This window comes from Canis lupus, chromosome 23, assembly GCF_011100685.1.
Source record: "Canis lupus familiaris isolate Mischka breed German Shepherd chromosome 23, alternate assembly UU_Cfam_GSD_1.0, whole genome shotgun sequence".
Lineage (NCBI taxonomy): Eukaryota > Metazoa > Chordata > Mammalia > Carnivora > Canidae > Canis > Canis lupus.
This window is the reverse complement of record NC_049244.1, coordinates 11141183-11165562: the sequence shown is the minus strand read 5'-3', so window position 1 is coordinate 11165562 and position 24380 is coordinate 11141183. Positions and strand designations below refer to the sequence as shown.

Genomic DNA, 24380 nt, shown 5'->3' with positions numbered 1-24380 from the left:
GTCATGTAAATATCATATAGTATTTAAAAAAATCTTATCTGACCCATACTTAACTTTCACTGGAGCATGTACTCCATTTACATTTACTGTAATTGTTAGTATATTGGCTATCATTTTACCGTATTCTTTCAGACTTTGTCATATATATTTTCTCTTTTCCCACATCTAATTTATCTTTCTTCCTAATGACTTACATTTTTTTCATTAATTTTTTCTCTGCAGAAGATTGGCATTTAGGTACTCCTTGTTCTTTTACTGCTTATCCTAAAATTACATTATCCATATTAACTCTTTACAAGCTGAACTTAAAAGAAGTTCTCTTTTCTTTAAGTAAAATACAGACCTTTAAATAAAATACAGATGATAGGTCTGAGATCATAACTTTCCAGGGGAGCCTCCTCAGCAGTTCCCAGGAGTATTAATGTATGTGGAGGGGTTGGTGACTAGATCTGATTGCTCCTTTACTCTGAGAGTGTAATCCTCAGTTCCCAGCCCAGGGTAAGAGACTATACAAAACTGCATCTGCTGGGGAGTCCTGGACTCACATCTCTCTCTCTGGCCCTCGTGGCCTCACTGGAGCTTGTGCTTGTCTTATTGGTAGGCGCCTCCAGGGCACAATCAGGTATGCACTCATGTGTTCTACTCCACTCTGTAGTTAAGGCTTTCATTCAAGAAATTGGTCTGAAAGTTCCCCCACTGTCTTTTTCAGATCTTAAATACTTTTAAGATTTTGTTCTTTTATATTTTATCTGACATTTTGCACTGTTTTCAGTGAGAGGGTTAATTCAAATAACCATACTCACTATTACCAGAAACTGTTGTTATGGTCACTTTCTCAGCAGTGATTTCTCAATTTTTCATTGAGCTCTTACTTGCTCCATTGTTGCTTATTGATATTTTATCCTACTGAACAATAACCCCATGGATAATTTGTTAAGATCCAATATTTTTAAGTATCTGTGCTTATATGTATGCAGACATTTAATTAGTCTATTTACTAAACATGAAATGTCATCATAATAGCTACAGCCCATATTATGATAGGAAAGGCACCACTGCAATTCATGGTCTTCATAAAAAATATTTTTTAATGCTATAACCCATGGGAAATCTTCTAATTACCACTTCCTGAGCATGACTGGAATACATGAAATTGAAGATCCAGCACTCCAAGGAGCATTACATTGTTTGAAATGTTAGCACAAACTGTGTTCAAGGCTGCTGATCAATACTTTATTATATGGAAGTGATTACATGCATTTAATTCTTGATGAGCACAATTGCTAAACTCCGATTCTTTCCGGAGTTTAGACCATTTGGTTCTTTGGAGTTGGAAATCAACAGTGTGGCCTACAGAGCAGTAAAAAATATACAATGATTTGATTGTATAAAGAATTTGTTCCCATTCATGGGGGTTTCAAAAAAATTTACTAATAGCAAAGGGAAAAATAAAAGTGATTATTAGAAAGTTCTGGCAATAATATACATAAGTTGCTAAAATATATTTCAGTTTCTTTAAAAATCTAAACTAAATGGGCATCACTTTTTTAAATGGAGTCCTGCCCTTTTGTAAATTTTTAGGCTAAAGCCTGGAGGCTAATAAATATTGAATAATTTATCTTTAATTAAACCAGATTTTTGAATTAAGAGTTGGTGAGGATGTAAGGTGTGGAACTCTCAAAAACTTCTAGTGGGAATGTAAGTTCAAATACAAATACAAATACTTTGGAAAACTGGTGGTGGCTATTGAAGCCGAATGTAGTATATACCATGAGTCAGCAATTTCACCTCTAAATTATACATTCAATGGAAATGTGAATGTATGTTCTCTGAAATACACATAGAAGGCTGGTTATAACTCCAAACAGGAAACTATTCAAATGTCCATCATCAACAGTCTAATGGGTAAACAATTTATGGACTAGTCATATGATGGAATGCTATGAAGCAAAGAATATGATTTATAAGTATGCTTAAGAAAATGGATAAATCTCACAAAGTTAATTCTGAGACAAAGATGGCAAATACAAAATATCATAATACAGTTGCATTAAATTTAAAAACAGGGTTGTTTCATCTATTACAAGTTAGGATAGTGGTTATTCCTGGGGCAGGTAGTAACTGGAAGGGGGAGCTATAAGGGAGCTCTGCAATGTTATTACAAAGTCTTTTTTTGATCTGGGTGCTAGTTACATGAGTCTGTCCATCTTGTGAAAGTTAACTGAGACATATGCCTAGAATTAGTATACCTTTATATATGTATGTTATATTGAATAAAAAGGTTGCATAATATAAAAGTATTTTTCAAAAATAAGTTAAAAAGTGTTTAGATCTTGGTAAATATAAGCCTTTTTTTTTTTTTTGCAAAGTAACTGATATGAATTAGCATATCTCTTAATCAGTCACTGGTATGGACTTATATTCTGTATTAGTTTCTTATTGCTTCTGTAACAAATTATCAAAACTTCAGTGACTTAAAACAACACAAATTTATTATGTTGGAGTTTTGGAGGTCAGAAGTACAAAATGGGTCTTTGGGAGTAAAATCAAGGTATCAGCATACCTGTGTTCCTTTTGGAAGCTGTAAGGGAAATATTCTTTTTCTTTGCCTTTTCCAGCTTCTAGGGGCTGCCTGTATTCCTTGGCTTATGGCCCCTTCTTACATCTTCAAAGGTGGCAGTGTAGCTAGCATCTTCAAGTATTCTCTCTCTCTGACTTCTGCTTTTTTTTTTTTTTTTTCTTTTTTCTAGAGAGAATCTTAAGTAGGCTCTATGCCCAGCATGGACTGCAACACGGGGCTTGATCTCACAATCCTGAGATCATGACCTGAGCTGAAATCAAGAGTCGAATGCTTAGCCAACTGAGCTACCCAGCAGCCCCCCTGACCTCTGCTTTTGTCGACACATCTCCTTCTCTGATTCTTACCCTCCTTTCTCCCTCTTAAGGAAATCTTTTTATTATATTCAGCCCATCTGTCTAATCCAGGATAAACATCTCAAGATCCTTGACTTAATCACATCTACAAAACCACTTTGCTGTGTAAGATTAGAAATGATCAGGTTTCAGGGATAAGGATGGTGGGCATTTTTCTGTCTACCATCATTCTGTGTACCACAAATTCCTGTTTTTATCAATGACTTCATTACAGAAATTATTTTGGTGCTCATGTTATACCAGACTTGGTCAGTGTAAAGCCTTTCAAGTTGGCTCCTACGTGCCTGTGCCATTCCCCATCATTTTTTTGAGTTAATTTTTTTTTTTTTTTAACTTTCTGACATAGCAAGATATTCTTGCCTCAGCTCTTAGCTTCCCTGCTCTGAGCTAGTCATTTCCACGTCAATTCTCTGAGGAACCCTGATTCCTTTTCATGGAAAATGACATTAGTTGGTTAGGGCCCTATGTGTGATCCTCCTTCCTAGGATGTCTTAGCTTTTGGGAAATGTCTACATAAAACAGAGCTAGGAAATGGATACATATATATACACATATGAACGACACACTCATATGCATGCTTGCATATGCTTGTATGGACACACACACATATCCATATTTTGAAATCATGAGTTCACATTAATACTTTCAAATCCAGTCCATGTCCACATGATTCTTTCTTGCCTTCCCCCATTTCATATTTGTGTGTCCCTTCTTCCTCTGTAAAAATTCTGGCCTCCAACAGCATCATATTCCCTCATTTGCTTAATTGTATAGTGCATCTAAAATTGTTACAGAATGGCTTTACCCTCGCCAATACAAAAACAAACCTAATGAAGTCAAGGAATCAGGGAGGGAATTCCTCCCTCTCCTCTGCCTCCCAGTTGTCAGCCAGGCATGACTGGGGCTGTGTACTCTGTGCTATGTGCATAAGGTACTTGGATTGGTTCCCTTCCTCCCCTTTTAGAGTAGTTCTAATACTCACCTGCAATGCAGTTGATTTGTTTTCAATCTGCTTTTAATTATAGGTTTTCTTTACCCCTTCCTATCATTTTTTTGGCTTTATTTTTTTGAGTATGTGTAAGATAATAGCGTTAATAGCATTTCCAAAAGCCTAAGCTCTAGAAAAAGATCTGTTCAGAGCAGTGTCACTTTCTTCCCCTGGGTGGATATTCCCTCCACTCACCTCATGGCTCCATCATACCTTCCCTATGCTTACAGGTAGCTGGCTTCATTGTTTTCTGGTTTCTCATTCAGTGTTTCTGTTTTGTGAAGAGGACAGATATCTTATTTCCGCTCTTTCCTGTACAAAAGGTAACATACTATATTTTTTGCACTTTTTCGTTTCATAATGGATGTTAGAAATTACTCCATTTCAGTTCATAGAGCTCTTCCTGTTTCTTCATTGAAGTAGCATAGTGCTTCACTGTGTGTATGTGGGTCATAAGTTATTCAACCCATCTCCTGTGTTGGGATGTTTAGGTAGTAGCTAATATTTTTCAGTTCTAAACAAATAACCTCGTGCATATATGGTTTCCTATGACTAGAGGCGTATCTTCAGGGCCCATTTCCAGAGTGGTGGTTGTAGGATCAAAGGGTAAATGCATAGGGCTCACTATTTTGCCTTCCCCTCAGTAGTGTACGAAGTACACAGTAGTGCCTGTGTCTCCCAGTCCCAGTAACTGCCAATGGCAGGTGCCAGTCTTCTGAAATTTTGCCAATATCTTATGCCTTGGGAATTCTTTACCATCTTTTTAGGTATTTAATGTTGTAAAGAGGATTTAAGCAAGTTGTGTCTAGTTTTCTTAGTCGTTCTCCTCAAAAAGGGTGCTGTGCATGACCCACTCTGCCATTAGCAGAGGTGGAATTCATGTCTTTGGCATGTTTTCCCTGTATGTCCAATATTACTTTGTGTGGAGGAAAGGGGACTGGCAGTTGGTGTGAACATGTTAATTATTGTGCTGTCAGATGTACTAGATTTTCCAAGGCCTGCTGCAATGAAGGAAGTGGTGATTAATTTTCAAATGTAGGATAAGAATTTTAATTGAGTGCCTAGAATAGTAGACTTCACTTTTCAAATGATATACTTTCATCTATAAAATAAAAAATAGGAAAACCACCCCTCTACAGAAATAACAGTATAAAGCATACTTTCATCATAGATGATTATTTCAGAAATATACTTTCCACAGGTTAGATTGTTGCTTTCTTTCTTTGTGAAGAGAAAAAAATCTGAATATGGTTACATGATTATTTAAAACTATTGAACTTAATGTTCTTCATTTCTTAAAATGGAAAATCAGTCTGTTAAATGATGAAGTATCATCTCAGGCATCAGTGGCTTTAAGAACAAACAAAAGTAAGGTTTAGCCATGTGAGTGTTATTTACATATTTCGAATGCCTTTGTGCTTGTCTAGCTTATGTGTCCCAGAGCTATCAGCATTTCTAAGTCAAAGACTTTCATTTCTTTTGGGACATTGAGGTTCATTAGCAACAAGCAATATACATACATATGCACACTTAGTTTTTGAGTGGGGGGGTCCAGTTTTTGAGCAAAGAAATAAAAAGTCCCTAGACTTTGGAATGTGCATTTTTTTAAAAAGGTGAACTACAACTCTTTTTTTTTTTTTTTTTTTCTGGACATGTCCTTAAATGATTTTTACCACGGATTAATTTCTTTGTTGAAGAAAACAATGCTGCAAGCATCAATTAAATATTAAAATTCCTTGGATTGCTCTATACACAGGTATATTATCCTCACAACTAAAATAAGTAATGAATGATGCAATTTTATGATAGAAATCATTAGTGCAGGGGAGATTGATTAGAGTTGCAATGGTATTTACTTAAATGGTGTCTATGTTGTTTATACATTTTGTGGAAGATTCTAGAAGAGGAAAGCACTGATGAACAAACCATCTAACTTCACAGCAGCAAAAGGTACTCACTATGTATTGTCTCTGATGGTTCAGTTTCTTGTTATTTATTTACTTATTTAAAATTTTATTTATTCATGAGAGATGCACAGAGAAAAAAAAAAGAGATGCACAGAGAGAGGCAGAGACAGAGGCAGAGGGAGAAGCAGGCTCACTCTAGGGAGCCTGATGTGGGACTCGACCTCAGGATCATGCCCTGAGCTAAAGGCAGACACTCAGCCACTAAGCCACCCAGGCATCCCAGTTTCTTGTTTTTAATAGGGAGACCTAGTACCAGTGAGCAAAGCCATGCTAGTCAAAGGTGTATAGGGATGCTTGGGTGGAGTACTGGGATCAAGTCTCACATCGGGTTCCCTGCACAGAGCCTGCTTCTCCCTCTGCCTGTGTCTCTGCCTTTCTCTCTCTCTCATGAGTAAATAAATAAAATCTTTAAAAAAAAAATCAAAGGTGTAGAACACTGTCTTTGTCATATGCAATGTTGGATATTGTCATGGTTTCCTCATTGTGACTTAAAAGTAATTTGATGGGAATCCCTGGGTGGCTCAGCGGTTTAGCACCTGCCTTCGGCCCAGGGCATGATCCTGGAGACTCGGGATCGAGTCCCACATCGGGCTCCCTGTATGGAGCCTGCTTCTTCCTCTGCTTGTCTCTCTCTCTCTCTCTCTCTCTTTCATGAATAAATAAATAAAATCTTTAAAAAAAATAAAAGTGATTTGATAAAGGGGGTTTTTAGGTTTTTGCCTTTTTTTTTTCTTTATTACTACTTCATTGTTTCCATTTGGATTGGGTTGTCATGAAACACAGATTGAGTTCTATCCTGAGTCAGAGTGCACTCCCCATTTATGATTTTAAAATCAAGAAGCATTCTGTAACATGATTAATCAGCAATCATTCTTTGTGTCAGTATGATACAGGATTTGAATCTCTCTGGGTCTATGGCAACCAGCCCCAAGTTTAGATAAAAATCAAGGGGTGTTATGTATAGAATTGTTGAATCATCATTTCGTACACCTGAAACTAATATGACACTGTATGTTAACAACACTGGAATTAAAATTAAAAACTTAGTAAAAAATTCGTGGGTGTTAAGGAAGAAAATAATGAACGCTGTTTAAAAGTGTATTTGGAAGAGAGAATGGACAGATCTCTGGGAGGGGTGTGGGTCTCAGATTATGTGGAGGAGGACATCCTCTTTGTGTGTCAGGCAGTATGGTCTGCTGGGAGACAGAGAAAACCTGTTTCCTCGAAACATCTTCCTGGCCTTTTTATAACCATTAGGCCATAGATGGATCTGTACTGGACTTATGCTTCCTTTGTAAGTAGGGTTCTAGGTGTGGCCTTGAAGCCTGGATGCACAAAGCGGCCATGGGCAGAGGGGTAGGAAGGATAAGTAAAATTTGTGTAAATAATGAACAGGCATTGGGTGGGGGCAGGTGAGAGGAAAAACAAAGAGGAAAGAAGGCAGGAACAAAGGGGGGGGGGGCCTAGAAGAGGCAGGCAATAGGGCAGGAGCCCCAGAGCTTGTATGGGGAGGTTGATGGGGGGAAAAAAGGTGCAGGTGATTCAAACACAACTAAAAACCAGATGTTTAATGTTTAATTGCAAATTGTTGCTGTTGCTGTTGCTGTTAAACAATCTGCATCACTGCAAACCCTCAGTGAAGTCTGGTGTACGTATTGACAACTTGTGAGATTTTAAATTCCGTCCTTTAAAAGGGACTACTTTCTGTCTCGGTGTTCATATGGTACCTTGAGAAAGTTGGAGATCAGGGAAGACCACCTGAATGACGACAACAGGCAGAAGCTGTTGATTTGGAGCCTGCTGTAGCAAGAAGTCAGCACCATTGCCTTGCATTTGGCAGAGACTCAAAGGCAGGCAGAGGGTGTAAAATCTTCAGTGTTAAAATAAAAAAGGGGGAAGACCTAAAGCCTATTTTTGTTGCCATAGGGGAGCTGCAGACAGACTAATGAGAAACAGGGCCTCCTATGGGATTGGTTAGGGGAGCATAATTGTCATTTGGTGGCTGGTCTTGAGTTGGAAGGGGCAGGGTACAAAAAAGAATGAAGCTGGCAGTCAGCCACCAAACCCTGACCATCCTGAGCTGCTGGCAGCAGGTGGGATTTGGCTTCCCTGCTTGCTTCCTGTAGAGGCTAGGGGACAGAGTCCTAACTGTCATAGACAGTTGGACCACCGTTCATTTGTATAATCAGTTCTGAAGCAAACAGCAATAGAAGGTGAGAAGATAATAAAATCCTAGAGTATATAAAAACGCAGAGTCACCAATGAACCATGGGGAAAGTAAATAAACCACTGCGCCTTCCCAGAAATCTGGGAGAGGACTCGAGATTTCTTATAGTGTGCAGGCCAGAGAATTTTATTTAGAACTGGAAGTTTGGGGTGACCTCAGCTGACAACTAGGATACAAAAGCAAATTAGGTCAGTCTTTCTTTCTTTTCTTTTTTTTTTTTAAGATAAATTGCCATTGTGTAGAACAAATACCTTTTAGGTTTCAAAACTTTTTTTTTTTTAATATTTTATTCGTTTATTCATGAGAGACACACACAGAGAGAAAGCAGAGGGAGAAGCAGCCTCCATGCAAGGAGCCCGATGTGGGACTAGATCCTGGACTCCAGGATCATGCCCTGGGCCGAAGGCAGGCGCCAAACCACTGAGCCACTCAGGGATCCCTCAAAACTTTTCTTACACCCTATTCATATTAATAAGATGAATAGAGTTATAGCAGTGATATAATGAGTAGACCCCCCAAAATTTTGGGTCTTTGATTTATGTATTTATTACTCACGTATTTTATAAGTACCTTTTGTAAACCACTTCTTTAGAACAAAGCACTGAGGGGTGCCTGGGTGGCTCAGTCAGTTAAACATCTGCCTTTGGCTCACGTCATTGGTCCTGGGGTCCTGGGATCTGGCTACCTGCTCAGTAGACAGCCTGGTTCTCCTGCTCCCTCTGCTCCTAACCACCCTCCCCCAGCCTCTCCTCGTGCATACTCTTGCTCTGCAGTCTTTCTCTCAGATACATAAGATCTTTTAAAAAAACTCAAAAAACCTCACAAAGCACTGAAAATACACTAGTGAGCTGGAATAAGCCCCTGCTCTGAATAGGTTCAGTACTGGTTGGGAGGAAGAAACCAATGTAATAAAGATTGGACCATGCATGGTTTGAAAAGTGCTGTATTGGTGGTTTGCATGGGGTGTAGCCAGGAGCCCTACTCAGTCTGACAGGATCTGGTGATGATTTTTAGGGATGATTTTATTCTTGAATTAAATCTTGAAGACAGGTGGGAATTAACTCCTGATTGGGCTCCTGGGTGAGCCGTGGGGTTTAGAGGCAGATAGAATCTGGTATGCGAAGGGAGAGAAGTGTGAAATAATTTCATGAGTCATTTTAAGGTTTCTCTCCATATTATTTGAGATACTTAGTGTAATTTACTTGAAAATACTTAATCACAGAGGTATAAAATACATGCACCAGTCGGTTTTAATGTCTGCCCTCGGAAAGGTTAGTTTGTATGCTATCAGGAATACATCCTCAAGAGATGGTTGGTTAGCATTTGAAAGACTCTAATCAGAAGTTCACACCTGTGAAGTGTCTTCATCTTGATGCTTTTGTTAGAAGGATTATTTTCTTTGGTGAAATGAGTCCATTTTTAAAGCTCTCTGGATTGACTGGAAATATCGGGCAAGTAGCCCACCCTTGGAAGGGTACAAGAATCCAGTGAGCCCAATGAGATGGTACTCTTGGCAACAGACCATGATTTGTTGCTACGTTTTGTACATTGGAAGCCTTTGGCATTCTGATGAATTCCATAAACTCATTCTCGGAAACATGTTTTTAAATGCATAAGGCAAAATAAACTGCATAGGGATATAGAAGAAATCATTTGTCCTTAAATACAGATATCAAGATACTTTTTTAAAAAAAGAACAAATTTGCCCTGATGCTGGGCCTTAGGTAATCATCAATCCTGTGCTTCTTTCCCCCCTGCCCCGCATGCCCCATGATCTGCTGCCTCACCTTGAGCACCCTCTCTGCCTCTGTGTGTGAGTGACTGTATGATTTCCAGGGATTTGGGGCCAGAGGCTAGAATTTTGCTGAGTTTGTCATCATGAGCCAATCTGCTCTCTCAGTGTAGAGTTACTTTCTCCTCTCTGACTGGTATCTTGTAGTTTATATATCCAGGTAATTGTTTTAAGGTTCATCTGGATGTTTTCAAAATAAATTCAGAGTAAATTACTCTAAATATCTCAAAAAATAGGAAAAAAAAAGGCCTAAGTCCTTCTATAGATGAATCTCAAGGACTTTAACTCTTAGCAGCTAGTTACGTCAAGGACAGTGACAACAATAAAATACATCTCCCTCTCTGCCAGGAAACTCTGGCTCACCCACACATTCCAATTTATATAATGTTAATTATTTCACATTTGTGTCCATTTCCCTTCTATCCCTTAGTTGCTATTAAATTTTGATGGTGGTGGTAAAATCCCCATACCTACCTACTGCGAGCTCATCAAAATCATTTGTGTGTGTGTGTGTGTATGTATATATGTAGGTCTTCTGTAGGTCTACTTACACTTAATATTTGTGTAAATGTTGAGATGTATCAGTTATACAAATTTTTTTCTTGCATTTTTTGAAAGTAGATTTATTAAGCCTTCTGATTTGTATGGGAATATATTGAAATGTTTCACTTTCTTAAATTTCTTTTGTTAAATTTTCTTTGAATTTTCTGCTAAAATTCTACTCCAAGAACTGTTTCTTTGCTCTACACTCCCAAATAACTAACATTTTAAAACTTTAATTTTCATCTGTTCTTTTTTGCTCAAATCATTGTATGTTTAATTCTAAGCGAACATTTTTCCCAAAGATATGTGGTCTTTTTCCTTGTTAGGATTTTAAAACCAGCGATCTTTCCCTGAAAACCATATATTATTTTGATTTATGTAGTTATTGAATAGAATATAATTAAAATGGATGAAATTGTTTTTCAGTTTTTATCTCCCTTGCCTTGCTTGAATTGCTAAGCATCCAGACATTTTCAGTGTAATTTTATTTCTATTTTTCACTCTGTGTTTTTATGGGTAGTTTTCATTTGATAATGTAATCAACAGTCATTGTTCAGCAAAAATATGAATTAAAGGTGAATAGTCGAATAATCTTCTGAATTGTCTTGTAGTCTTCATTTACATATTGTAGCAAGCATTTTATTTCTCCATTACTATCTTGTACCTGTTTACTTCTAAAGGATCATTCTCAGTTGGAAGGATTGAATTTGTATCATCCTGAGATACAACAATAATTGGCCTTCAGTCATTCAAAGGAAAACTGTTAATTAAAAAATTAAATGATTTTATAATGAACTAGATTTCTTCTTTTAAAACTGATGAAATATATTTTTATTTTTTTAAGATATTATTTATTCATGAGAGACACAGAGAGAGAGGCAGAGACACAGGCAGAGGGAGAAGCAGGCTCCCTCTGGGGAGTCTGATGCGACCCCGGGATCACAATCTGAGCCAAAGGCAGACACTCAACCACTGAGTCACCCAGGTGCCCCATGAAATATATTTTTAATACTGAAATTTACATTTAATATGTATTTAAGGCTATATTGTTTCAGGCTACAGAGTGTCATGCTGTCAGATCTTTTTACAAGTTGATTGCTTTCATGAAATACAATGATAAGAAATTTACACATTCCACTTTTGAACTCTTGAAGTCAGATCTTCAATGAGTATCTTTGAACATGTCACATAGACATGGAATTGCTGGGTTGCAGGGTGTGTTCATCTTCAGCTTTGGTTGTTGTGAAATTCTTTATCCAAGTTATATTGGTTTACTGATTTATTGTGGTATGCGAGTACCTATTTTCCCCTAGTTTTGCAAGTTCTTGATATTAATATGATTTCTTAACTGGGTATATGTATCTCATTGACACGCATTTTCATTTCTCTGACGATTAGTGGGTTTGAGTAGTTTTCACATGTTTGTTTGTTGGCTATTTGTGTATTCTCTTTGGGGAACTACTTGTTCCTATCTTTTATCCAGTTTTGAGAGTTGTCTTTTTCCATTGATTTCTTTTATTCAGCATATTAATCCATTGTCAAATATGGAGATTGTAGAACTTCTTTGAAGTCAGTGGCTTTTCTTCTCATTTTGTTTATGGGGACTCATCTGATACAAATGTTTTTTAAATTTTCGATTGCACTTTTTAAATGTTATTTAAGAAGCCCTTTCCTACTTTATATTACAAAACTATGCTATCATATTTTCCTTTAAAAGCCATTTTTTTTAAACTGGTAGATATTTAATCCTCCTGTAATCTTTTTTTTTATTTTTATTTATTTATGATAGTCACAGAGAGAGAGAGAGAGAGAGAGGCAGAGACACAGGCAGAGGGAGAAGCAGGCTCCATGCACCGGGAGCCCGACGTGGGATTCGATCCCGGGTCTCCAGGATCGCGCCCTGGGCCAAAGGCAGGCGCCAAACCGCTGCGCCACCCAGGGATCCCTAATCTTTTTTTTTTTTTTTTAAGTGTTCTCTGGTGGTATTTTTTTTTACCAAACAGATAGCTAATTATACCTATAACTTTAAATGAATAGTCTATATGTTTTTGCACTATATGTTTTTGTTTATGTTGATAATGCTCTTATATGCCTCTTGCTGAGTTCCCATATGTGTCTATTTCTAGGCTCTCTGTTGCATTCCTTAAATCTCTTTATCTAACCCTATGCTTGTACCACTTTATTTCCATCTGTTACGATAAACCTGGAAACTTGGGAGAGTAAATCATTCCTGCCCACAATTTGTTGAAAATTCTTTATTCTTGTTTTTTTTTTTTTTTTTCCCATTGTTGAAAACTAACCTCTGTGCTCTAGAGCCAAAATGTAACAGAATGACAGCATTAGGGTATAAAGATGGGAGACACTTTATTACTTTGCCAGGCACGGGAGGCTGTAGCAAGCTAATGGCTCCAAGACTGTAAGCCTACCCAGAGTATGAGACTGAGGGGTTTTATAGGAAGATACAGGGTCTGAATGGTTTTGATAGGAATCTGGTACATGTCCTGCTGGCTGTCTCCATCATGTCTTTAAGGTGTTCTCATGACTAACACTGGTATGGCCATCTGAATCTTGTTAAGTATATATTGAAGTGACATCAGTGAGATGTCAGGGGTCAGCTCAATGTCAATATTGATACTGAGTTCCTGGAACCAAGGATTCTACAAAAAAAACAAGTGAGGGGAGGGAGCAGCTTCAAAAATGAGGAAGAGAAAAATTTATTCAAAGTTAAGCCTTGTTCACCCACTAGTGTGTCCCTTTTGATTTACATCCATCTTTCTGTTTCTATAACAGTATCACTACTTTCCAAATACATTGTGGAATCGATATGAAGAGTTTATGAAAACCTCCTTGGAATATACATTAGAATTATGGGTTAATTTGAGGAGAGGTGACCTCTCGGAGTCTTCTCATCAATGACTATGTGTTACCTTCATTTATTCCTTCTCTGATAAGGAAAAATGAGTTTCTGCCCTAATATCATTTTTCTTCTCTGAAGAACTGCCATAAAATTTTTTTTTATTTTCAAGTAATCTCTATATCCAATGTGGGGCTTGAACTGACAATCCCAAGATCAAGAGTCACATGTTCCTCTGACTGAGCTGGCCAAGTCCCCCTCTCTGAAGACCTTTTTAAAACATCTCTTGCAAGGCAGGTCTCCTGGCAGACTTTGTCTTCTGTTTTTGTTCATGAGAAAATCTTTATTTCTTCCTTTACTTTTGAGGGATAGTTTCACTCAGAATTCTAAGCTGGTGTTTTTCTCTCTCAACACTTTGAATATTTCACTTCCATATGATCTATCAGGTAAAATGAACTGATAAATGAATCATTAGTGTGAGGTTTTACGTGTGTGAAGCTTGAAGCCACATCGTGTTCATGGTTTGCTGAACCTGTGGTTTCAGAGGCTGCAATTCCCTCCAGAGTCCTTGTTTTCATCTCTTCTATTGTTTTGGGTTTCTCTAATAACTCCTTCTGACATAAAGCCCGTGTCTTGCAACTCTCAGTTGTCATCTGTGTTATCATACAGGAGCCATGTCAATGTCATGGTAAGCTGTGGCGGGAGAGGAAGTGTCCCACAGTCCTACAGAATTCTTTCTGTGAGCCTGTGCATTTGACCTCGACAAGTCCTTCTCAATTGTTTCCCTCCACAGGGGAGAGAGGAAGGCTTAGAGGATGCCAGAGTTGGGTCTGTCCTTCCCGTGTCAGTTAGGTTCTGGTAAAATAATGACCCCTGTGTCCAGGCCTTAGTTAAGGAGAAAAGAATGCTCTGAGCATGTTTCACAATGGTTAATTTTTTCTTCCTTCTGCTGGAATCGTGAGAGGTTCGCCTCTGATCTTTACCCTGAGCATCTAGTGAGGATTCTGGAAAGTAAACTCCTGGGTGTGTGGAAGATCCACTAAGACTGGGTTCAGGCTCTGACAATTTCTCAGTGACTTTTGCAGTTCTTGTACCAGTTGCTGGCTCCCGTGACGATTTATGTGCCTACTAAGCTATGATTCTCTGTATTTGCCTGGCTCTTTGGTTTGTAGGACAATTGTTTGTTCCATGACCTCAGTTCTCTGAGGTGTCTGAGAAGAGTTGTTGATTTTGTTTGTTTGGCATTTTTCTTGCTTTAAAGATGATTGTGACAACTCTGAAGCTTTTTTTCAGAAGTCTATCGATGATCATACCTGTAAATGTTTTCTGCATTTTTTCCTGTAAAAGTCATAATATCATAGATTCCTTAGAATTTTATTGTAGTTGTAGATCGTATCTTATTTCTGTTATTTAATTGGTCAATGTAGGCTTATAGGAATACTGATGATTTTTGTCTCTTCATCTTCTCTCTGATGATCTTGCTTTTTGGCCATGCTTAACAGTTTTTCAAACTTGAATTGGAAACTTAGATCACATATCAGTCCTACTTATCCAAAATCTTTAAGATAGGTGTTGATCATGTTAATAGGTGTTAATAGTAGGATACATTTCTTTCCTTGGCATGGTTTTTGCTTTTGATATAACTGCAAGTTTAGAACTGTCCAGATTCCTTAGTGCAGCATGATGTCTATGCTTTGAGTGATGTGACATCACTTAATGGAAGAGGGTAAACAAAACATCTCTAGTTCTTAGGGTTCTTGCATAAATATCTAGATACAATATTATACATAAGCTTATTATATAAGGTGGAGCTAGAATAGGTTGACATTGATGGGCTATTATCCATGTTGTGGAGATCTTTACCTGTGGAGGGCTTCCTTTCATTGGTTTAGACCGCAAGATGGTATTGTTGGGCTGTGATCCGTTTCTCCTGCCCTTTTATCAGTGTAGAGAGAACAAGTACATGTACATATTTCAGGATCAGGAATAAATTCAAATGTAAACAACACGAATTTTGTTTATTGTCACCAAACGTTAAATGGGGGAGTAGGTTTCCAAATCAGACTGTGGAAACAATTTGTCCTTTTTTTATTGTTTATTTTCATCCAGGGGAATAAATTGGTTATTTTAGAGTAGATTTCAAACCATATATGATTGTGCTCTGAGTGAGGAAATCCTAGAAGTAGTTTGTGTAGTAGATTTACATCTTTGAATCTCTTTAGCACCCAAGATTAATTTGTCATGGCTCTTTGATGTATTTAATAAAGCGTGAGGATTGAGTGTCTCCTTTTCCCCCAATATTTTGATTATGTAGTTTAAACTAGAGTAATGATCACCAGCTTATATATATTAATTTGGTGGTTTAATGTCAACCCATGCCAACCAGATTTTGTGTTATATACTAAAGTTCCTTTATAAATTATGAAGGTTTGATGAATTACTGTTTTGATGATCATACTGTCATTTTGACCTGAGGACTTTTTCAGAGTTAAATGAGCTTGGTGGTTTATTAAATGTCATGCAGAACTTAAATCCAGGATAAATTCAGCTATTGATTCTCCCCCCTCTTTTGATTAGTGATTCTGTCAGTGCAAAAAGCACAGATAGTAGTTAATACCAGTGTTGTGATCAGAAAGATTTGAACCAGGTCTTTTACATCTTTTCTTTAAGGTTGTTGACTACATCCTGCCACCCTTGGTCTCCTTGGTTCAGAGCCAAAATGGTAAGTGTGACCATGTCAACAAGAATGCCTTGGGTACACTTCTGTCTTCATTCTGTCTCCACGTACTCACATTCTTAGCATTTTTTTTTTTCTTTCAAGTGGAGTGGAGGCTCTTCAGCTTGCGGTTGCTCTCAGAGACCACATCTTTACTCGTGAACCAGGAGGTTGGGGATGGCAAGAAGGAAGCGAATGTCAACTTTGACAGCAGTCTGCTGGCTCTCATTAGAGATGTCTTACTTCCCCAGTAAGTCCCATGTGCTGCATTCATGCAGAGAAGTGTAGGATGTTCAGGATGCTTCCTTCAAACTAGGTCTAATGATGGAATTGGAGGCTCGATGTCCTTATTTTTTTGTACATATGCTTATGTACTCACTGTAAAAGAGGTCCAGAAACAGAAGCAGCAGTGCCTACACTGCATAGAACCCAGGAGAATCCATTTAGAGCCTTACCTGTTTTCCCAAAGGCACATGACTCTGAGGCTATGCAGATTTAAAGGGGTTTGTGGCCAGAGAGGTAAAGTTTATTATTCAGGGTCAACATTACAAGACTACTGGAACATGGAATTGGGATGTTTCCTAGTTCTACTCTGAAATAATAGAGATGGAAAGAAATCTTCCTTCACCCCAAACTCTTGGAATGGAAAAAAAGCTTATTTATAAACAGGATATTTTGGTGGGGCGGGGAGAGTTGGTGGTGGTGCTAGAACACCACATAATAATGACTATTAATTAATACAATGGGATCATATTTTTCCTTGACTCCACTATGCACATACCAAACATTTAGTAGGGTGATGACTGAGAGGACCCAGTCTAAATGCATGAAACTCTAAAATGACATAATTGAAGCACATTGAATTTTTTTCTACCTCACTATGAGTCTTATCAAACAAAAGTACAGGGCTACCTTGTTTTATTATGCTTTGCTTTATTGTGCTTCAGAAGGTCTGTGGCAACCCTCCATCGAGCAAGTCTATTGGTACCATTTATCCAATAGTATTTGCTCACTTCACGTCTTTAGGTTACATTTTGGTAATTCTCCACAACGTTTCAAACTTTAGTTTTTTAGTAATAAAATTTTTTTAAAATCAACGTATGTGCATTTTTTTAGACCTAATGCTGTTGTACACTTAATAGAGTATACAGTATAGTGCAAATTAACTTTTATATATGAGCTGGAAAACCAAAAAGTTCATTTGACCTGTTCTTATTGCCACATTTGCTTTACCCTGGTGGTCTGGAATGGAACTCAAAAACTTTAATGGAATTAAAGTTGAAAAACGTATGCCAGATATCACTATTAAAGGAAATTTTACAAATGCTGGATTGCATTGCACTGGTGCCTGCCTGATCATGGCTTCCTTCAGGGCCTGGGCTGCAGGTTTTAGGAGTGACAGTTTCGCCAAATGCTCCCCTCAGTTTGTTCAACTTCTCCAGATCACTGGTTCTCTTTAAAAAAAAAAAATTAATTTCCACAATATGTAACAACCAGATCTTATTATGTTCCAAAGCGCTCATCGTCGGTTTAAGAAGGTTCATTTTATGAAGTGTGTGGCCAGTGTGTATCAGCCCTCCTCCTGGCAGAGGGGACTTGTCTTGACTGATTAGCACTTGGAACTTGATCTGTGATGGCTCAGTTTATAGAGCCAGACCCTTGTTTCTTTTCATGTCTACACTGCTGCAGTTGGTTTCAGGGAGACTCCTGATAACGAATATATACTATAAGAATACTTCTGATACCCAAAGCAAGAAAGTGGTTATCTCTATGGAACAAAATTTAAAACTTTGTTATGTGGAGCTTTCTCAGTGAGAAACTATCAGTAAATGTATTTTTGGTTCCATTTATTATCTCTGAGTGTGTATGTTTGTACTAATATGGGTAAATATAAGATTAGAACCTTCTCTCTGAGATTAATTCATGCTTTCAGAGCCATCTTACACTTCTAAACTATATGTAATTATATGCATCTTTCTGATAAGAAAATGCCTAAAAATAGATTTTCTTTTTTTTGTGAAAATGTAATTTTTGAGATGTACATTGGATATCTGCTAACAGCTTGTAGGGAAGCATTTCTCAGGACCTGAGAGGTGCCCCCATGGTAGGGACAGGATTTCCTTTAACAGGACTTTACAGTTTACTAATCACTGGTAACACCTATGCAAATTTGAAATAAAATTTCTTATTATCTGAAGTTTGCCCACTTTTGGAGGAGTTTGCAAAATGAAAAATGTTAAATCTATAATCCAGTGCTTTTGTTTTACTTATTTGAGATGGAATAAATAATATGTAGTCCCTGTAATATATATCTTTACCTTTTCCAGTGATGAGGAATTACAGAGGAAAATACAAATGAAACCACATGCAGTTGAAAAATAGAAGTATATGTTTTCCAATCTGTAGAATGGGGACAATAGTATATAATTCAGAAGATACTTGTGGGCAATTAAATGGGATACCACTTGTAAAATAGTATAGTGCATAGGGCATGGCACACTCTTCATAGTAGTAACACTGCTACTATTATTTTTAGGTACATTATTTTCTATTAACCTTTAAAAGGAAGATTGTAATTGTACAAAAGTAGTAGTAATAGTACATTGGAGGTATGAAGTGGCTGTTAAAATAGATATTGCTGATTGTGCCTACCTGGTATATATAGTAAGGGCTCAGTAAATGTTCATAAAACTTAAAAATGAAATCTACCTAATGCATTCATTTAACTTTGACTCTAGAAAACTAGAAATCTTGGCAAGGAGTTTAGTCTTTGGTGATAACTCTTGGTGATTATAAGTTTAGAAATGTTAATCATAAAAAATTCATGTTCTTCTCTGAGTAGGTAAATATATGGTTTAAGAATTATGAGAAATCTTGCCGTTTGGACAATATGAATGGGCCTAGAGGATATTATGCTAAGTGAAATATGGCAGACAGAGAAAGACAAATACCATATGGTTTCACTTATATGTGAAATCTTAAAAAAATACCCAAACAATTAAACAAATGAAACAAAAACAGGCTGGTAGATACAGGAAATAAACTGTTGGTTACCCAAAGGGGGGTGGGGTGGGCAGACAAAATAGGTGAAGGGAGTTAAGAAATACAAACTTGCAGTTATAAAATAAATGAGTTATAGGGATGTCATGTACAGTTTACAGAATGCCAGCAGTGATATTGTAATAACTCTGTGGTGACAGGTAGTAATAATTAGACATCACAGGGATCATTTTGTAATGTATAAAAATACCGAATCTCCATGATGTATTCCTGAAACTAAGAAAATATTGTATGTCAGTTGTACTTTAATAAAAGAATTGTGAAGTTTCTGCAGTTTATAAGAGTGACATGACATTGGCTTTAGTTTGGCAAATATGCATATTAACATCCATACTTTTAATTTTGTTAAAGTTTTAATCTTTCTTTGACTTTAAGCAAGACTTTGGCTAAAGCTGAGAGGTTAGGCTTTTCATGCACATATATATAGTAGGCTTCTCAGTTTTCACTCAAAAGTGTTGTATTAGTTAAAACTATTTTATTTCCAAGTGGTAACACTCAAAACTAATCTGGAAAATAATTATGTGCTCACATTATGAGCTCTGCTGGCATTAAATATAGCTGGATTCAGGGGTGTGAGTGATGCGTACAGTCCTGTGTGTTTGTTGTGTCTTTCTCACCATCTCTGCTTTGCCTGCAGCTATGTGGCATTGTTCTCAGAGAGGCTCTTTTTATTTGGTGGTTAAATAGCTCCTGGGTGTTGATCCTAGGGAAAGAGTGGATGTCTTTTCTAAAAGCTTTAATGAAATTTTCAGGGAGGATAGTAATTTAATCTTGTTAAATACCATGTAATACCTGTGTTCCAGGTGCTTATCAGAACTGCTAGAGATATGAATGAAAACTCAGTTGTAAGAGTAAATATCTTACTAAATATTAGTTATGGGTCTCAGAGAAATAGAACCAATAAGATGGGGACACCTGGGTGGCTCAGAGGTTGAGTGTCTGCCTTTGGCTCAGGGCATGATCCTGGGGTCCTGGGATCAAATCCCACATCAGGCTCCCTGCAGGGAGTCTGCTTCTCACTATGTTTCTGCCTCTCTCTCTGTGTCTCTCATGAATAAATAAATAAAATCTTAAAAAAAAAAAAAAGAACCAATAGGGTTATATATAGAGAGAAGGAGATTTACAATAAGGAAATTTGCTCACATGACTATGGAGGTTGAGAAGTCCTGAGATGGATGGTCAGCAAGCTGGAGACCCAGGAGTGCCGATGGGGTAGTTCTGGTTTGAGACTAGAGGCCTGAGAATCAGGACAGCTGATAGAGTACAGAGCAGTCTGAAAACTGACAGGCTGGAGACTCAAGAAGAGCTGGTATTTCCAGCCTGAAGCCAGCCAACGAACAGTGCCCCAGCTCAAGGCAGTAGGACAGAGAAATTCACTTTCACTTGGCCTTTTTGTTTTACTCAGGTCTTGAACGGCTTGGATGAGCCCACCCACCTTCGGAAGGGCAATCTGGTTTACTTAGTCTACTGACTCAAATGTTACCCTCATCCAGACCTAGAATAATGTTTGATCAAGTGTCGCTGTCTCTGCCCCTGTGGCCCTGTTAAGTTAGCACTTAAAATTAACCATAACCTCATCTATCATAAATATCATGGATGGATTGCTTTCTATATAAATTAATAAATTAATGTAAAAGAATTGTCACCTCTTCACAGTATACATGCTTTGCTTTCTGAAGAGATGAACTTTAGTTGTAAGTATTTGTTTAGTGCCTTTTCTATGTGGAGAATTATTACACCGTTGATAGGTGGTATTTCAGTTAGACTTTGAAATGTAGGTAGGGTTGCATAGAAAAGGAGTAGATCTTCTAGGCAAGAATGGGGTAAGCAAAGGTGTGGAAGGGGCAGACTAGTGAACAGTAAACAGGCCAAGTTATTTCCAGGGGATACCTGCATGTGATAGTTACGTGAAGTGAGCTGGGGAGAGAATGTTTTTTCTCCTTTTTTTAAATTTAAATTTAAATTTTATTTATTTTTTTGTTTTTTTCTCTTAACCAGCTTATTTGTTCACTGATCCTAATTGAGTACATCTTACTATATCCACATAGTTTTAGTTTCTGGGGATATAATAATGACCAAGATAGGCACAGCCCTTATGGAACATAAGGCTGTCTGGTAGAGCCAAATATTTCAGAAATTACTATTTTTTAACTGAAGAAGTCTGTAAGTCCTGTAAATAGAAAGGTTTAGTTAAGTATAAATTAAATATTGAAGCCAACTTCCTTCAACAGTGTGCCTGTGTAATGTTCATAAACCTGCCACAGAACACATGTTCTTTCTGAAATGTTCTGTGTGTTTACTATCCCTTGGCTTTTGAATTCCACAATTCACCCATTTAACTTTCTGAAGCTCAGTGTTTCTCAACATTTTATGATGTTGAGACACTATTTCCTATGGCTTATCCTAGTAACATCTCCCAGAACTCTTCTGATCACAGTTTTGAAATACTACTCAAGGGCTTTTCTGTTAAGATCAGGAACAAGAAAAGATGCTCACCATCAAAACTTTTATGTAACTTTGCATTATGAGTATTAACAAATATAATAATTATAAGAATATTAAACTCTTAACTGTTCCATTAGATGCATATTGATGCATAATGAATTATCACACACTTAGTGGCTTAAATCAACATGTGCTTAGCTATGTAGGTTGGAAGTCTGACACAGTGTGACTGGGTTCTCTATTCAGGATCTCATGCCACTGAGGTCAGGTGTCTGCTGGTCTGAGTCCTTGCTTGAAGACTATGGGAGGAAGCTGCTTCTAGGCTCAGTCATGTTATTGGCAGAATCAGTTTCTTGTAGTCTGCATTAGTTTCTTGTAGTCTGCATCAGTAAGGCTGAATTACCACACACCGACTGGCTTAAAACAACAGAAATTTATTCTTTGACAGTTCAGGAGGTCAGAAGTTCAAAGTCTTGGCAGTGTTGGTTCCTTTGGGAGGCTCTGAGGGAAAAACCATGCCTCTCTTCTGGCTTCTGATGACTGCCTGCATTCTTGGGTTTATAGCAGTGTCCACCCCAATCTCTGTCTTCACATGGCCTTCTCTCCTGTGTCTGCCTCGAATTTGCCTGTAAGGACATCTGTCGTTATGTTTAAGACCTACCCTAAATTATCCACATCTATAAAGCCTCTTCAAAATAAGGTCCCATTCACAGGTCTTGGGGGTTAGGACTTGGACATATATATCACTTGGGGCCATTATTCACCCCAGTACATAATTGTAGGTCCAAAGTTCCTGTTTCTGTGCCACCCTACATCCCATTAGGTGCCTACATATCTTTTCACGGGTCCCTCCATCTTTATATCAGACCTCCCTCATGCTTGCAACCTTTTTGAGTTCCTCTTCTGATACCAGCTTGAGAAAACTCTGCATGCTCAATTTGGTGGTGTTGGCACTTCGCAGTCTGCTTCTTGGGATTAGTATATACTTATAATGAAATCTTGGCTCTGTGGCACTTGGTGCACATGTTCTCACTTCTCCTCTCCTTGCCTCCTTCAGCTTCTCTTCCCTAAGGTAGTTGCAATACCACTAATATAACCAAGTTATCTGGATGATTCATGGGAAAAAGTTTTTTTCTGGAAGATAACCATATATACTCAGGAAATTGCTATGATTTCCTTCAGCAGAGAGACAAAATTTTCTTTGAAAGGTTCATACAGACGAGGCAATGTTTACTGGAACTTAAGTCCAGAGTGATTACATCAATTAAAATTGGCACCTCTCAAAAGTTAAATATCAAAGTCATTATCAATGAACTCGTAGTCTCGAAAGTAGTCTTCTCCTGACTGAATGTTTTTTTTTGGAGACTTGTTTCATAAAGTGAGGGCATTTCTCTTTCCGTATTTAACCATAAGTGGGAACTAGATCCTTCACTTGGGAAAGACACCATTGCTTTCTTGGGAAAGAGGAAATTTTAATATTCATACAAAAGTAAATGATGTCATTTATACTAGATTGTATGACTATGCCTACAAAGTTTAAAGCCCTCCTGCCTTCCCTCTTTCCTTCATTTGTTCCTTCTTTCTTTCAACAAATATATATTGAGTGATCTCCATGTGCCAGGCACTGAGGATTATATGGTGAGCAAGACTGGATCCCTGCCCCTCAGTGCAATTACATTCTAGTGGGTGAGACAAAGCAGTAAGCAGATAAATATGTAAGGTGGATTCAGTTAATTATAAAACGTAAAACAGTGTCAGGGGTTAGAGAATGGTAGTAAGAGGGACATGGAAGGGGTTGATACAGGTAGGATAGTCCAGAAAGGCTTTACGGGAGGTCGTAAGCCATGGAGAAAATCTCTATAGGAATTTGCCTTTGCTAGGCTGGAATTACTTTGCCAACATGTATTTTAGTTTTCATATTTTCTTTTAGCCTTGTGTGTTTTGAAAAGAGATCATGCTGATATAAATGTGCTTACAGTGTTTTTATGACAATATGGCATTTGGCATTTCTCTCCTGGGGAAAATGAGCATTGCCTTTCTTCTTTATAATTCTCTTGTGACCTGTGCAATCATCAGGGCCATAATGACTTCATAAATTATTAAGGCTTTGTTTTTTAGAATCTCAGAGATGGCTATGTTTTTGACAAATTAGAATTGTATTTTCTCTTAGAAATTGGAATTTGTAAGTGAATTCCATTAGTGGCAATACACCATAGAGATGTTTATCTGGCTTTGAAATAATATCCAGTAAAAGTCATGAGTTTGACTACCTGGCTTATATGTTGGTGGCTTAGAGGACATCCAGATGATTCTTTATTGCATCTTTGTACCCCTTAACCACAAATAGCCTATGTTAAAATAGACATGAACTTGGCATTCTCTGATGGAAATCAGGATAGACAGAGTATTTTGACTTTATCTTTTCCTTAGATAATTTTATTTTGCATATAAATTTAAATCACAAATGTTTTTATATAGCAGAAGCATCATAATGTTTTACTTTGTTCCTTTTATTTGATCATTTTATGATTTGAGTGTCTATCTAAATTAGTACCTTTAAGTACAGATCACTCTTTCTTGTCCAATGTGTATCACTTTTCTGTTTTTTTAATTTATATGTATATTCCTGATCCCACAACACTTAATACTTATTGTGATTTTGTAAAGTAATTCAGCTTTTCATTTAGCTTTTCATTTAGGGATCTTCCTCATTATACTTCCCTCTCAAGTTCCTTGGGAGTTCTAGAATCCTTCTCTCCCTCCCCCCGACCCAAATTCTCAGAGCACACTCCATTGCGATGTAGAAATGTGCATTTGTGGCTAACTCCAAACAGAGTGGACCTCTTCAAGATAT

The 24380-nt window shown here is 37.5% G+C and overlaps 1 protein-coding gene across 4 annotated transcripts in view; it reads left to right on the top strand.

Annotated features, from left to right (window-relative positions):
- Nucleotides 1–24380, top strand: part of ULK4 (unc-51 like kinase 4) — a 603320-nt gene that overhangs the window by 246792 nt on the left and 332148 nt on the right. For all 4 annotated transcript variants that reach the window (XM_038570533.1, XM_038570534.1, XM_038570535.1 and 1 more), the window contains 2 exons: nucleotides 15976–16027; nucleotides 16127–16271. In XM_038570533.1, the coding sequence (XP_038426461.1) occupies nucleotides 15976–16027; nucleotides 16127–16271 (197 nt within the window). The remainder of the gene's footprint in view (nucleotides 1–15975; nucleotides 16028–16126; nucleotides 16272–24380) is intronic.